At 36.5% G+C, this 16,226-nt stretch overlaps 1 protein-coding gene across 4 annotated transcripts in view; it reads right to left on the bottom strand.

The window, feature by feature from the left end:
- The window catches only part of CRTAP (cartilage associated protein), an 83,321-nt gene that overhangs the window by 52,072 nt on the left and 15,023 nt on the right, over positions 1–16,226 (bottom strand). For 2 of the 4 annotated variants that reach the window (XM_026718703.2, XM_087918494.1), the window contains exons 4-7: positions 8,211–8,339; positions 5,844–5,989; positions 5,544–5,627; positions 2,878–2,948 (exon numbers count right to left, since the gene is read on the bottom strand). In XM_026718703.2, coding sequence (XP_026574488.1) covers positions 2,892–2,948; positions 5,544–5,627; positions 5,844–5,989; positions 8,211–8,339 — 416 coding nt within the window. In that variant the 3' untranslated portion in view covers positions 2,878–2,891. The remainder of the gene's footprint in view (positions 1–2,877; positions 2,949–5,543; positions 5,628–5,843; positions 5,990–8,210; positions 8,340–16,226) is intronic. The other 2 variants (XM_087918496.1, XM_087918495.1) reach the window with 1 other exon arrangement.

The raw sequence follows: 16,226 nt of genomic DNA, 5'->3' as shown, positions 1-16,226 counted from the left end.
TGGAATTGTCGGCTAAATAGTTGCTAATTGTTGATTAATAATAAAACAATTTTTAATCTGAAAAATACTTGTCATTGAATCTGACACAATCTTCAGGAAGAGTCTATTTAAGGACAAGATTTGAGTTATTGGAATCCATAGCTAAATATGGGCACTTCCAGTAATTGCCATATTTTAAGAGAGCCTGCATATGAGATACCCCAGCCATTGAAAACATTTCTCATCTTTCATTTTTCTGTCTATGGTTCCTATAGAGATGTTAAGGTATTTCAACCATCAGGCTTAAATACTTAATATCCATTTTGGAAGGAAGAATCCCCTGGGATCCGAACCACAGATTGTCATATTTCCTCCTAGTCTGAAACATATGTAGAATTGCTAAATTTATTACTAAGGCAGTCAGCCTACAAATCCAATATATAGAACAAATTGGGGTCTCCCACAAGGGAGATTCATTTATCTATTCATTTACTATTTTGCTGCAAAAGAACACTTATATTTTATCACTTTAATAATTGTATTCTATCTTATTCCAAAATTAGATAATGTAGTATATTTTATTTTATTGATATGGTTGCAATACTAATCAGTAAATAAGCAAATACCGGTACTGTGTTATCTCTTACTACTATAAAGAAAATATTAGGATAAATAATGATACTCTGTTAGATATGCCTAACCAATGAATGTATCCTATGGAAGATTTCCATCTATTCATCCTTAAGGTGACCATCTCCTTTTCCTTGTCACTTACTCCTACTTACCCTACCAAGTCTATGGAGAAGTTCATCTCAAAGTTAGACATTGTCCTGTCCTCACAGGGCATTAAAATTGGTTTCACTGTTGTGAAAGGGAACTGTTTTAAAATTAAAAAAACATCCATACTTCCCATTAGCAAAAGTCACAAAATCATACTTTATATATAATATGTCTGCTAAGTCACATTAAACTACAGACTGACCAAATTTTGATGTTCTTTGAATTCAAGCCTATATGCTTATTTTTTAGTGTCATAAATTAGGGCTATCAAATCTGGGCTGCCAAAATCTGGACTATCAGATACAGAGATAAATTTAGGAATTCTTTGCTGCCATCTAGTGGTCAATTTATCTACTTACCTTAGTTAAACCTTTTAAAAAGATTGTGTAAACAGATAATGCTTGATTTACAATCGCAATTGAGGCCAGAATTTTTATTGTTAAGCAGGGCAGTTGTTAAATGAGTCATACCCAACTTTGCAACACTTTTTGCTATGGTTGTTAAACAAATCACTTGTAGTTGTTAAGTTAATAACATGTTTGTTAAGCAAATCTGATTTCCCCATTGATTTTGCTTGTAAAAAGCCAGTTGGGAAGGTTGCAAATGGCAATCACATGACTCTGGGACGCTGCTACCATCATAAATATGCCAATTGCCAAGCACCAGAATTTTGATCATGTGATGTGGGAATGCTGCAAAGTTTGTAAATGTGAGTAGCAATTGTAAGTCACTTTTTCCAGTTCCATTGTAACTTCAATAGTTAAATAATGATTGGAAGTTGAGGGCTACCTGTACACAGCTTTAGTCAGAAAAAAATTATCACAAATTTTTCAAAAGTCTGAATCTGGAGAATGTACAAACTCATCCTGATATACCTGCTTTTCTAAAGTTTAGTTTCTTTAAAGTAATATTAATTACTGGATGCACGTAGTGAACCATTTCAGTTTTGATTTAACTCTTTTTTAAAAACGTATCCAGCCATCTTATTTTTCTTCTGTGATTAAAGCCTTAGATGTTAAACTGTTGAACATTTAGAAAGAAAATCTTGTGGCACCTTTTAGATTTACTAAAATCACAAACTTCAATGGATTTTCTTCTCTGCACTCTCATTATAGCCAATTTAGAGTGCAATCCTATGGATCTCTACTTAGAAAAAAGCTCCAAGTTCAAGGCACTGACTTCCAAATATAGGCAGTCCCCAACTTATGACAATAGTTAAGTTTGGCAATTATGGTAATCAATCTTGATGGTAATGAAGCAGATTGTCACATGATCTTTTTTGAAGTGGTTGTTAAAAATAGACTATGATCATAAATAAATGCAGAAGTCATTAAGCAAACCCATTGTTTACTCTTGGGGAGACTTTTTTGGAAACTGGAAGTAAACACTGGTTTCAGAAAAAAAATAACTTAGACCCTACAAACAGCTGTAAATGTGGTCTGGTTGCTGAGTATCCAAAATGTGATCATGTGACTACGAGAGAATAGCCATCTTAGCTTTGAAATCAGATCATAAGATGAGGACTACATGTAAGTTTGAACATGTAAGCTTGTAAGTATATGACTGCAGTTTCAGCTATTTCAAAGTAAGTGCTTGTGGCTTAAGACTCAGACTTTATTTAAATGCACTGTGCAATATAATACATAAAACATCCTCTGAAATTATAGAGTTGTGCCTTTACTCATTTGAATAATTTATATTCTATTCTTCATCTGAAAACTCTTTTCATGCAGAACAAACCACAAAGATCCCTATCTCTCAAAATTCAAATCCAAATCATGATGCCTTTCCTCAGCAGAATGACTAGAAAAAATTGCTCAAAATGTTCACATTGTTCTATGTTACTTTTACTTTGTTTAAACTTCCTTTTTATCTCTATTTTTTATAACTGGGAGCAGCCTAAAATAGCCCATAGTGAGATAGGTGACAAAGAAATTTAATAATATTTTTTAAAGGAAATAAAGAAAAACAAGGTTAACCTGAATGACAAGGTAGAAAATTAATAGGATGAGTCAGGCATTTAATAAAACTTGATAAAGATCTGATGTATTTCTAAACCTGAGCTAAAGATGATGCATGGAAATACTTAGGAGCAATGGTGAATATTTGCTTTTTAACCTTCTTGTTAAAAATCATTGTGTTCCATCTTCTACTTCCAGGAGTTCATCAAGGTATTCTACTACTTCACCCTAGGATATGTTATCACAAAAGACAGATTAATATTTAAAAAGTTTAGTTTTTGACACAAATTTCTATTTTTTTAATAAAAATATAGAATTGACATTAATGCTGGAATGATTAATCTTCTGCCCAGAAAACAGAGTTCTAGTTTCACATTAGGCATGAAAGCTGATGAGTGACCTTGGCCTATCACTTTCTCCCAATTTCTGAAAGGCCCTTTATTGTTTTGAATTTATTTAAAACTTTCAAATGTAAAACTTTGAAAAGCTAGGCAGACAACTTGACACCATAAATGAAACAAAGACTAGAAAAAGCAAAATGGCAATTACTATGGCAAAAAAGTTACTTTTCCTTATATCTCTTTGATCTATCAAGAGATAATTGGAAATCATGCGTAATTAGTTACATGCATTATACACTGCTCAAAAAAAATAAAGGGAACACAAAAATAAGACACCCTAGATCTGAATGAATGAAATATTCCTATTAAATACTTTGTTCATTACATAGTTGAATGTGCTGACAACAAAATCACACAAAAATTATCAATGGAAATCAAATTTAGCAACCCATGGAGGTCTGGATTTGGAGTTACACTCAAAATTAAAGTGGAAAAAAGCACTACAGGCTGATCCAACTTTGATGTAATGTCCTTAAAACAAGTCAAAATGAGGCTCAGTAGTGTGTGTGGCCTCCATGTGCCTGTATGGCCTCCCTACAATGCCTGGGCATGCTCCTGATGAGGTGGCGGATGGTTTCCTGAAGGATTTCCTCCCACACGTAGACTAAAGCATCCCCAAACTCCTGGACAGTCTGTGGTGCAATGTGGCATTGATGGTTGGAGCGAGATATGATGTCCCAGATGTGCTCAATTGGATTCAGGTCTGGGGAACGGGCGGGCCAGTCCATAGCATCAATGCCTTCATCTTGCAGGAACTGCTGACACACTCCAGCCACATGAGGTCTAGCATTGTCGTGCATTAGGAGGAACCCAGGGCCAACCGCACCATCATATGGTCTCACAAGGGGTCTAAGGAGCTCATCTTGGTACCTAATGGCAGTCAGGCTACCTCTGGCAAGCACATGGAGGGCGGTAATGGTGTGGCCCCCTAAAGAAATGCCATCCCGCACCATTACTGACCCACTGCCAAATCAGTCATGCTGGAGGATGTTGCAGGCAGCAGAATGCTCTCCACGGTGTCTCCAGACCCTGTCACGTCTGTCACATGTGCTCAGTGTGAACCTGCTTTCATCTGTGAAGAGCACAGGGCGCCAGTGGCGAATTTGCCAATCTTGGTGTTCTCTGGCAAATGCCAAACTTTCTGCACGGGGTTGGGCTGTAAGCACAATCTTCACCTGTGGACATCGGGCCCTCATACCACCTTCATGGATTCTGTTTCTGACCGTTTGAGCAGCCACATGCACATTTCGGGCCCGCTGGAGGTCATTTTGCAGGGCTCTGGCAGTGCTCCTCCTGTCCCTCCTTGCACAAAGGCAGAGGTAGCGGTCCTGATGCTGGGTTGTTGCCCTCCTACAGCCTCCTCCACGTCTCCTGATGTACTGGCCTGTCTCCTGGTAGCACCTACATGCTCTGGACACTGACAGACACAGCAAACCTTCTTGCCACAGCTCGCATTGATGTGCCATCCTGGATGAGCTGCACTATCTGAGCCACTTGTGTGGGTTGTAGACTCCATCTCATGCTACCACTAGAGTGAAAGCACTGCCAGCATTCAAAAGTGACCAAACCATCAGCCAGAAAGCATAGGAACTGAGAAGTGGTCTGTAGTCACCACCTGCAGAACCACTCCTTTATTGGGGATATCTTGCGAACTGCCTATGCTTTCCACCTGTTGTCTATTCCATTTGCACAACAGCATGTGAAATTGATTGTCAATCAGTGTTGCTACCTAAGTGGACAGTTTGATTTCACAAGAAGTGTGATTGACTTGGAGTTACATTGTGTTGTTTAAGTGTTCCCTTTATTTTTCTGAGCAGTGTATTTTACAGTCTATTTCTCTGTCATTAAATGTCACTATATAATACAGGTAGCCCTCAACTTACAACCATTCACTTAGTGGCCATTTGAAATTGTAATGGTATTTTTAAAAAGTGACTCATGACTGTTTTTCACACTTACAACCATTACAGCATCCCCTGGTTACATTTGTCAAACTTTAGATGCTTGGCAACTGGCATGTATTTATGAAGGTTGCTGTTTACAGAATCATGTAATAAACTTTTTGTGACCTTCTGACAAGCAAAATCAATGGGAAAGCCAGATTCACTTAATAACTGTGTTACTAACTTAACAACTGCAGTGATTCATTTAACAATTGTGGCAAAAGCACATCAAATAGGGTAAATTTCATTTAATAACTGTCTTGCTTAGCAACAGAAATTTTGGACTTAATTGTGGATGAAGTTAAGAACTACCTATAGGCATGGAGAAATATTGAAAAAATATTGTGTTTTAATTTCCACAAGTCAATTCTTAAAAGCAGGCAGAAGCAGAAAAAAGCAAGGGGAAGGTCATTACCAACATATAATTTGATCCGTAGTTTATTTTAAAATATTAATTTGCTTTAATCTGCTTTACTTACTTCTTCATCATCCATCACATACTCTTTAGCAAATTCATACATTTCTTTGTGTAGCATTGTTATGTTGTAATATCGAATGGCTTCCTAGAAGAAGAGTAGCAAAACAATGTGTCATATTAAAATCCAAACTATATGAAGTCTCAAGGTCAACACAGCAAGCCTGGAAAAAATAAACCTATTCTTATACTGTATATCAATTGCTTCTAATCATGCTATTCCAGAAGTCTAGAATTTTTGATAGACTTGTAAGCCAATCAAACAGAATGTGCTACTTTTCCTTCTAGGCCAACATTTACTTACAGCTCTAGGGTGGAAATCTTCATCTGTGAGTCCCCATTTATCTTTATGGTATTGGTAATAGACAAGATTCTGTTTCATCACTTCATCTTTCTGGTCGAAAAGCATGTAAGTAGCAACACATGGAGCTGCATTCTTCAAATCATTCACTGAATTAAATATGCAATAAATCAAGTCAACTTCTCAGAAAGGTAGTATTATAACAACATACAGTATACAAATATATTTTATTAACACTTCCATCTGAAATCATATGTCATGGCTGAAATGAGATGCATGTTCTCAACTAAAAATATTCCATTAATTAAAAAGAAATATCCCATGTTAGCCTTAATATCATTATTATGAGATATGTATTCTTTCTTCTTTTCTTCTGCCTTTTTAATTTCATTTTGATAATGGTAATGTGTAACAATTCTTCTATATATAGATAAAGCTAGTGGTAAGAGCTCCTCTCTCTGTACATAAGAAATAATGAATCATTTAGATCATTTCTATGTAAAGCAAAGTGAGCACTCTTTTCATAGTGCCTTTAGGAAAAAACAAAGGGATTATAATATATCATCCAGGGCAGAAGATATAATTCAACTAGCAAAACTATTTTCTTCACAGCCAGTATCTATTGAGTAGTGTTGGGCTTCATGTTTTAATGACCATGGTCTAGACTAGGTCGCCAACTGGTGCTCCATGGAACACTGGTGGTCCATGAGAACATTTTGGTAGTCCGCAGCGCACCCATGTCTGCAACAGGGATGATACTCACAGTGGATGGATTGATGTGTGTGGGAGGGGGGTAGCATGTGGGAGATTACATTGTGGAGCCCTTCCTGGGTTTTCCCTGGCCTGCGAGGGAAGGACACGATTTCCCGCATCCCTCCCCTAAGGAGCTGCAAAGCACTCGCTGCCCCTCTGGCAGCCACCAAGCCTCCTCCCACCATGCTTCTCTCCCTCCTCACCAGAAATGCTCACACGCCCAGCAGGGGGAAGGCTTGGCGGTGCCAGAGGGACAGTGAGCGCTTTGCGGCTCCTGAGGGGAAGGGTCGAGCCTCCCCCTTGCAATGTCTTCACCTGAGGGCATCACTGGCAGCAGCTTTTTGTGGCTCAGGAAGTCTGCGCTCTTCCCACTGATGCTTGGCCTCCTCAAGGCGCAGAAGCAGGAGGCTGCAGCCATAACACAGGTTTGCTAGGGAGACTGCAGGATTGCCCCATCTCCCTGCCAGCCATTTGGTCTTCAGCATGTGGCTCGTCAGCCTCTGTACATTAGATTCTCACCACCCAGCACCAGTTAAGAGGTTCCTTTCCCCACACCCCCATGTGACCAGAGAGAGTGGGGAAGAGAGACAGAAAGACAGAGAAAGAGGGGGATAAGAGAGAGAAAGGCAAGATAAAGAAAGAGGGAGAAAGAGAGAGGGAAAGAGAAAGACAAGACACACAGAGAGGGAGGGAGGGAGAAAGGTGTGTGTGTGTGTGTGTGTGTGTGTGAGAGAGAGAGAGAGAGAGAGAGAGAGGGAGGGAGAGAGAGAGAGATGAGATGATCCCGGTGTTTTGTTTTCTGTGGGAAACGGGTCCAAATTACTCTTTGAGTATTTAAAGTTGCAGAAACAGGCAGCCAAGCTAAGTGCCTGAAGGACCCCATCCTGTCAGTGGGAGTCCAAGTGCTTCAGCAAGCGGCATGCTGGATTCATATTAGTGGTGTACGGGATTTAAAATTATGAATTTGGTGGTCCCTGAGGTTCAAAAGGTTGGAGAGCCCTGGTCTAGACAACATTTCTGACCAGTCAAAATGACTATTCAAAATCAGACACAACAAAGAACTAATCAGACACCAGCCCACACCAACTTGCACAAGTTGGAAACTAGCTTGGCTAAAGACCAAATGTAAGTCAGGGCACCTGGCAAAAATGACAGGTCCCTGCTCAGTTGTCTGTGGTAGTCAGTAAACTCTGAAGCTCAAACTGCCTATAACTTGTAAAAATGGCAATATGTACTAATGGTATATGAATAGTAATAAACAGCACAGTATCACATTAATTATAACGAATAACTGACAGACTCTAATCCAGTATTCATGACATCAATATCTTAGATTTCTGAAATAACCATGCCTTAACAAACTTTTGGAAAGCCATGCATATTGGGGGTATCTTCACAGGCAAATGATTCTATAGTAGAGACTCCTGTAAAAAAAGAACACCTACATTTGTACTGCTTTCCACCAAGAGCAGACAAAATTGTGGATACGATTACATAATTGAAGCCCCGTTACTCTTAATAAACATTTATGGAAAAACAAGAACAGGAGGCTTCAATTGCATCTTTGACTTTTTAGCTAGTGTCAGTTTCAGCTTAAGAATAAAACTCTTAACTTACATTTATAATAGGCAAACTGCAAGTAGTGATACATAGTAGCCACAAATTTTTCCACAACGTAGCCCCCTATGACAGGTGTCAGATCAATTTCACATCTCAGTTTGCACTTAAGAACTTCAGTATAGTGATCTAAAAATAAAATCTGAACATTACTTAACTTACTAATTCACCTTGAAAATGTCAGGTTGACTATAAAAAACAATACTGTAAATTTAGAAAATGTACAACACTTGAAGCTTGAAAGTCAGTAGGATATGACAATGTTTAACTTTTGGGGATGAATAAAATACTTAATAAACAAATGAGCATACATTCTCAAAATCACCTGACACTGGTATGACAAATTCCTAGAACAAGTCATCAGTAGTTTAACTATTAAAGATAATTTTTAATGTATTAAGACTATGCAGGGTTTCAAATGCAGAGTTACAGAAAATGCCACAGAAAAAGGACATTAAGTTAAAAATGGATATAATTAAACATAAAATGGCTCTAATAGAAAAAAAAGAATTAGCATAGAAAATCAGAAGTGTGAAACAGAACTACTTTGAAGATGCAAATAAACCAGGTAGATGGTTAGCATATAAATTGAGAAAAGAGAAAGAATCAAGGAAAATATTGCAATTAATAGATGACCAAGGCCAAGTTTGCTATGGTAGTAAAGAGAAGAAGGAAATCATATGAGACTATTATGGGAAACTATACACACAAGAGAATATTGATGAGGAAAGAGTTAAACAGTACTTACAGAATGCTAATCTACCCCAGATACCTAAAGAGATTGAAACAATGTTAGAAAGCAATATAATGATGATGGAGTTAACTGAAGCACTCAAGAAGCAAAACAATGGAAAGGTACCAGGCCCAGATGGACTTCCGGAGGAATTTTCTAAAACACTACAAGAATCATTGAACCTTCCATTGCTAGAAGTTACGAAGTTATGTTAAAGAAGAAGATACCCAATTCATGGTCAGAAGCTTATATTACACTTGTCCCAAAAGAGGACGCCGATCCATTACAAATCAAGAATTATAGACCTATTTACTTACTAAACACAGATTATAAATTTTTTGCTTCAATATTGGCAGAAAGACTTAAAAAATACTTAAACAATTTTATCCATCCTGATCAAAATGGATTTCTGCCAAAGAGACAAATTAAAGATAACATGAGAGTAATCTTGGACACTTTGGAATACTACGAGGCACACCCTGAAAAACAAATGGCTTTGATATTTTTAGATGCACAGAAAGCATTTGATAATGTGAATTGGTGATTAATGTTATTACAGCAGGAACAGATGGGCTTTGCTAAAAAATTTATTCAAGCAATAGAAGCTATATATCATAAGCAAACGGCAAAGGTAATGATAGAGGGAGAACTGACAGACTCTATTGATATAAGAAAAGGAACAAGACAAGGGTGCCCGCTATCACCTCTGTTGTGTTAACCATGAAAGTGCTAAACAGAAATATTAGAGAAGAAAAGGATATAAAAGGGATGAAAATTAGAAAGGAAGAATTTAAATTGCAAGCATTCGCAGATGATCTGGTTTTCATTTTAGAAGACCCACTAGAAACAACATCAAAATTGATAGAAAAGATAGAGGCATATGGAAAGGTGGCTGGTTTGAAAATAAATAAAGATAATAAGACAAAGATCTTGACAAAGAATATGCTATCAAGACAAAAGGAAGAACTGGCAGATCTACTGAAAATTCAGGTCACGAATAAGATCAAGTACTTGGGGATACATTTGACAGCAAGATGTAGTACACTAAAAGAGAATAATTATATCAAACTGAAGCAGCAGACAGCACTAGATTTGGCGAAATGGGAAAATTTACAACTGTCATCGATCAAGATGAATATATTACCCAGAATTTTATATATGTTCCAAACAATTCCAGTTAGGCTTGGAAAAGATTATTTTGAAGATTTAGATAAAATTGTATTGAAATATATATGGCAAGGTAAGAAAGTGAGAATAAAGTTAAAACTTTTGCAAGATGCCAGAATGTATATGTTCCAAACAATTCCACTTAGGCTTGGAAAAGATTATTTTGAAGATTTAGATAAAATTGTATTGAAATATATATGGCAAGGTAAGAAAGTGAGAATAAAGTTAAAACTTTTGCAAGATGCCAGAATAAGAGGATTTGGTTGCCTAATTGGGAATTGTATTACCAAGCTACAAATCTGATGTGGGTTAAGGAATGGATAACATTAAGAAATACTAGATTGCTGACATTAGAAGGACATGATCTGTTGTTGGGGTGGCATGCTTTTCTATGGTATAAAGAAACTAAAACACAGGGGTATTTTAGAAGACATTATATACGGGAGTCTCTGCGGTTAAACTGGGAGAAGACTAAAAGACAATGTTATTTGAAAATTCCAGTCTGGATATCGACTATTGAAGCATTTTCTTATGCTATAATATATAAATAGGAACAAACAGTTAGATATGGTAAAATATTGAATGAAAAGGGTGAACTTAAATCTATGCAAAAATTAGAGAAACAAGGTATAAAGATGAATTGGTTTTCATATGCGCAAACACATTCAAGGTATGATAAAGACTCTAAAACAGAAGGTTTCTATGATAAACTGACTGATTTAGATAAGATTTTGACAGGTACTGATAAAAAGGTGATTAAAAAATTGTATGGATATTTATTAGAAATTAAATTAGAAGAACAAGTTAAAGAAACAATGAAACAGTGCTTGGGGGAAGAATTTTGGATATGGGATTGATCTAGAGAAATGGCAAAAATTGTGGTCTCAAAATTATAAAATGACAATGTCAACAGCATATAAAGAAAATTTGTATAAGATGTTTTACAGGTGGCATTTCCCCCCGACAAGAATAGCAAGCATGTTCAAGAATAAATCCGAAAAATGTTGGAAATGTCATCAAACACCTGGCTCATATTACCGTATGTGGTGGAGTTGTGCGGATGCTAAAAAATACTGGACTAAAATCCACATGTGGTTGGAAAAAATGACAAAAAAACATATAGACTTGAAACCAGGGATATTTTTATTGGGAATTTTATGTGAAATATATAGTAAAGAATTGAAATACCTGATTGTAAATGTATTAACAGCGGCTAGGATTGTATTTGCTAAAAACTGGAAAAATGAGAAAATACCATTACAGGAGGAAATCATTAAGAAAATATTGGAATGTGCTGAAATGAGTAGATTGACATTTGAAATCAGAGAACAAGAGGATAAACCATTTTATAAAATATAGAATCTATTCTATCAATGGTTAGACAATAGAACATGGTAATGAAATATGTAGATTCTTCAAAAATAATAAATATATAAAGATGTATTCTTTTCTTATTATATCTACAAAATGATTGTAGGATAGATTTGAGATGATAATATGAACTGTCATAAAACAAATTAAGTAAAATATGGATTATTTCATAAAACATGAATGAATAAAAGTATAGTCAAATGATTAACAATGATATTAATGTATTTAATATTTGATTGAAAATATGAGAATATATATAATGTAACTGTAATTGAAGACTATGAAATGGAAGCACAAAACAATTTGTAAATCAACCGGCACACTGTATGTATATATATGGAAGATGGCTTGATGTTTTTATGTTTTGTTTGTCTATGTTTGTCTCAAAAACCAATAAAATTTTTGTTAAAAAAATGGTAATAAAAGCCATTATAGTATTGAGCAGAATGAAGGGGAAAAAAAGACTATGCAGGGTTTCAAATTGAGATTGAAATACTAAAACTGCCTCAATGCAGAGGCCTCTTTCCACTTCTTTTCCAATTGAATTAATTTGGCCCATTTCAGTATTTCAATTTGAGACACAGAGTTCTTATTTTCCAACTTTTTCCAAGATTTTTCCTCAAAATTAAGGACTGCAACAATGACTGAAGCCAACATAGCAGATCCACTCTGCACAGGTCTAAATAATATGCATAGGAATTGCTTTGTAATTTAAGCAAGCAAGAGAACATTCAACAATGTTGTGATATTTGGACACAGAAAATAAGTTTTCTATTTGCATATTATACAAAGAGCTGGAAAATATAGTGTTTGGAAAAAGGAAATCTAATTCAGAAAAAAGTGCTGTTGATTCCTCCCCCACCTCAGATTGTTGTTTTACCCTATCCAAATTACCTCTCACAAAACTTTCTTCACAAATATGAATATGGGAAACTAAAAGAGAGAAATAGGAACACGCAAGGCTAAGCCTACTGTAGCTTCCTTAATCAATCCCTTCTGCCCTACAACTTATTTGCTTTATAAAAAAAATTCCAATATATTTTAGGACTTCCAGTTTGCAAGGCTATGGCGGCGGCAGGAATCTGCGATTGTGCATGGTTCCCACTGCGCTCGCCGCCGAAGTGCCTCCGATCCAGCTGGATTTGGAGGATATGGTTGCCCCGTAGAGGCAATCGAAGATAGGGGAGATCCAGGTAGGGGCTTGGGGATATCGCAATCCCCCTCCTCAGCCGGCTAAACTCCCTTTTCCCAAGGTGGTGGAGCGGCGGTCAGCAATGTCCGCCACAAAGAAGCCTGCAGCCAGACAAGATTGTGCAGGAGGAAGTTGGAGAAAGTGAAAGTTTTTGGCTGAACCGGAACAACAAGGAACCTCTGAATACCCTGGAAATTTAATCTCTTGAATGATACATTGTTTCCCAAGAAGACTGGAAAAACGGCGGAAGAAAGTTTGGGGAAAGTTATTTTCTCTCACTCTCCTTCCCTACAGAAATAGCAGATGGAAATCTGAAAAACCTTCTTGGGCACAGAAGGTAACTAAACTTGAAAATTAAAGCCAAGGGGGTAAAAGATTCTTGAATACTGGAATTAAAAATTAAAATCTTTTTGCTATAAGTGGGGAGGAAGAGGTAAAGAACTTATTTTAAGATTGTACTGGAGGAGACTGCTTGGAGTTTATAAGACCAGAAATAAATGGCAATAAGACTTCTAAAAAATTATTTTGGAACTGTGTAATTAAATTCTACCCCAGGAAGAGAAAATATAAAAAGAAGAAAGTACTAATGAAATAGTTTGTCTTGATTTGGACTGCTTTGTGACTTTGTGACTTTTGGGAACTATTTTTTGAAAGATTAAAAACATTTGGGTTGGGTTTTTTTTTAAAAAAATGGCATTATCTGTTGAAGAATTGCAAATGGAATTTCAAAAGTTAAAAGAAGAGGAACAAGAAGGCAAGGGCTCTTCTGGATCTATTTTTCACTTTTTAGAAATGGCGATTTCTACCTACCAGGAAATACAACAACAAGAAAGCTGGGATGAAGAAGAAGAAGCCATCTTTAATGGACATATAATTTTAGTTGAGGAAGAAAAGAGAAAGGGGGGAAAGGAAATGGAGAATTCAGAACTTAAAAAAACAACCAAGAAAGGGAAAAATAAGGTGAAAAATCAATATAATGTCAGAAAGCAACAGAAAAGAGAAATACAACAGAGAGGGGAGATTAAGAGAGTGGAGTTTGAGAGATGGGGGGGTAAAAAGGTTAGAATTGATAAGAAAGGAAGGGAAAAAGGAAAGAGAAGTCATAAAGGTTTGAAACAAGATGTTAAAAAACAGTTTTTTTCAGAGACAAAGGGTAAAATATAATTTAAAAAAAGATTCTGCAAAAGTACATAAGATTGTATTGTAGATATTAGTATTTGAAATCGAGTTAGAAAACTGAAATATTATATGAGTTAATAATACATTAAAGGGAATGTATAAAAATGTTTAAGATTTAAAAATAGAGTTTAATTTCCTATGGAACATTGTTTTTACTATATTATAAACTTATTTTTCTTCTTTTGTTTTACTATTCTAAAACGTAGTACTTAGAATGTACTAAGCAGAATCAGTATGGAAAGAATATAATATTTTAAGTGTTAAATTTAGGGGAAAGATAAAAAGTTGTCATACTTCAACCAGTGATTACAGGAGAAATATTGTATTAGAAAGATAGATAATTGAAAGAGAACGGACAAAAGATGCAAGTATAATTATCTAAATTGAGATGAAATAAATAAAATAGAATTAAGAGAGTGAACAGAAGAGAGAAAATATATAGAAAATATAGAATGTTAAATAAGATATGAAATAGTATATTAAGTGAGCATGAATTTGATTTATGTCTGTACAAAAAGATGTAACTCGGGGTTAAGCCCCTTTCCAAAAAGAACTTTTATGTATTTATGTTTTGTGTTTTGCTTGTCTATATTTGAATTAATAAAACTCTAGAAGAATGTTGGAAGAGAATAATGAAATTGCAAATAAGACAGATGGATACAATGAATATATATAAATCAAGGTAAAAGAAATATAATTGAATAGAAGGAAAGAGAGAAATAGAGAGAAACTGGGAAAAGATATGAAGTTGAATATATAAGATAAATATACATATTAAATTGTGCTTGCATGGAACTGTGATAATTGGGAATTATGCTGTCTTTATAAGATGTTTTATTTGTTTTTCAGAAAAGATGTCTTATGTTTTTATATTTTACGTTTTGTTTGTGTATTGTTTTTAAAAATTAATAAAATTCGTTTAATAAAAAAAAATCCAATATATTTTCATGAACCATGTTGTTAACTTGTTTTCTGCCTTCTGCACAGAGATGGATTTGTAAACTGTACAGATGCAGATAGATAACTCAACAAGACGTCCTTAACAAATTACATTTATTGGTTCATCAGGTATCCTCCTAATTCACATTTGTGATGAAGTTCTTCTTTAATGACCAATCCTTTGTATATCTGCCTTGTAGGAAAAGATGGTTATCTCCTAACCGATCTTGTAGCGATAGAAAGAAGCTGCCATGAGTTAGAGAGTTCAGACAAAGAATGACGAAAACCTCCCCCACCCTTCGAGGGTCAATTTAGTGACCAATCAGGATTACAGATGTGGCCATGTGACATGAACTACATTTCCCAGGATACCTTTAACTACATTTACCATAATGCATTCCCTTAAGGGGACAGCTCATAATTCCTAAGTAACTATCCAATTCCCATAGACTGGCTGGGACAGCACACTCCCCGCCTAGAATTGTAAATTCCACTATTAAAAGAAGAGAGAAAAAAAATTAACTATAAACAAACATAAGCAGTAAAGGTTCAATCTTCAATCTTCAAGTTCGGCCTCTTGGTGCAAGACTGCTGGTTACCTCTGGAGGCCTTTTAGGGTGTACAGAAATTCTTGGTGGCAAAGGTGAAAGTCTGCTGGTCACCTCTGGTGGGATTTAGGGTGTACAGGTACTCTTGGTGGCAAAGGTGAAAGTCTGCTGGTCACTTCCAGAGGCCTTTTAGGGTTGACAGATACTCTTGGTACCAATCGTGAAAGTCTGGTGGTTGTTTCTGGCGGCCTTTTAGGGTTGGAACGGTACTCTTGCTTCCAGTGTCAAAGGGCTTCGGGAAAGGTTGTTGCGTAGGCATATGCTTCTGTAGAGCATCTTAGTGGACGTCTGGTGGTTGTTGGCTGTTTAGGGTGTCCTAGCGAAAGTGTACTGATCGGCGGTGGCTTCTTAGGCTGGAATGTCATTCTTGTTTTCGATGGTGCTAAAGGGCATCAGAAGGCTGTTGGAATGGATGGTGCTAAGGCATTTGCCTGGGTTGGAGCCTGCATCTGAGCAACACTGACAATTCCTATGATCCCCCATCCTAGTGGAGATTTGATGGCCACTGGGCCGTCTACAGGGCCGCCGACTGACTCGGAGAAGAGAAAAGCGCGTGGGCATTATTTCCCAGCAAGAGTAGGATATCAGCCTCCGGATCTAGAGCGGGGAAGTGATGAGCCACATGCTGTGGGTGAGGCATGCTGCTTATGACCTCAGGTGTTGCAATCTGACTGCGGCCGTTCGGTATCCCATCTCATTCAAATACAGGCAGTAGTAGGAACCGGGAACTTCCATCCAATGACTCTATGCAGAATCCAGTAGCTCTCCTCCCTGCCGTGCTTCTTGGTCCATGGCATGTTGATACAGTGAAGGGAAGTTTGTTCCGT

Source organism: Pseudonaja textilis, chromosome Z, assembly GCF_049901715.1.
Source record: "Pseudonaja textilis isolate UNSWEBS1 chromosome Z, rPseTex1.2, whole genome shotgun sequence".
NCBI lineage: Eukaryota > Metazoa > Chordata > Lepidosauria > Squamata > Elapidae > Pseudonaja > Pseudonaja textilis.
Note: the sequence above shows the minus strand (reverse complement) of the source record. Positions and strands in the feature narration are given on the sequence as shown.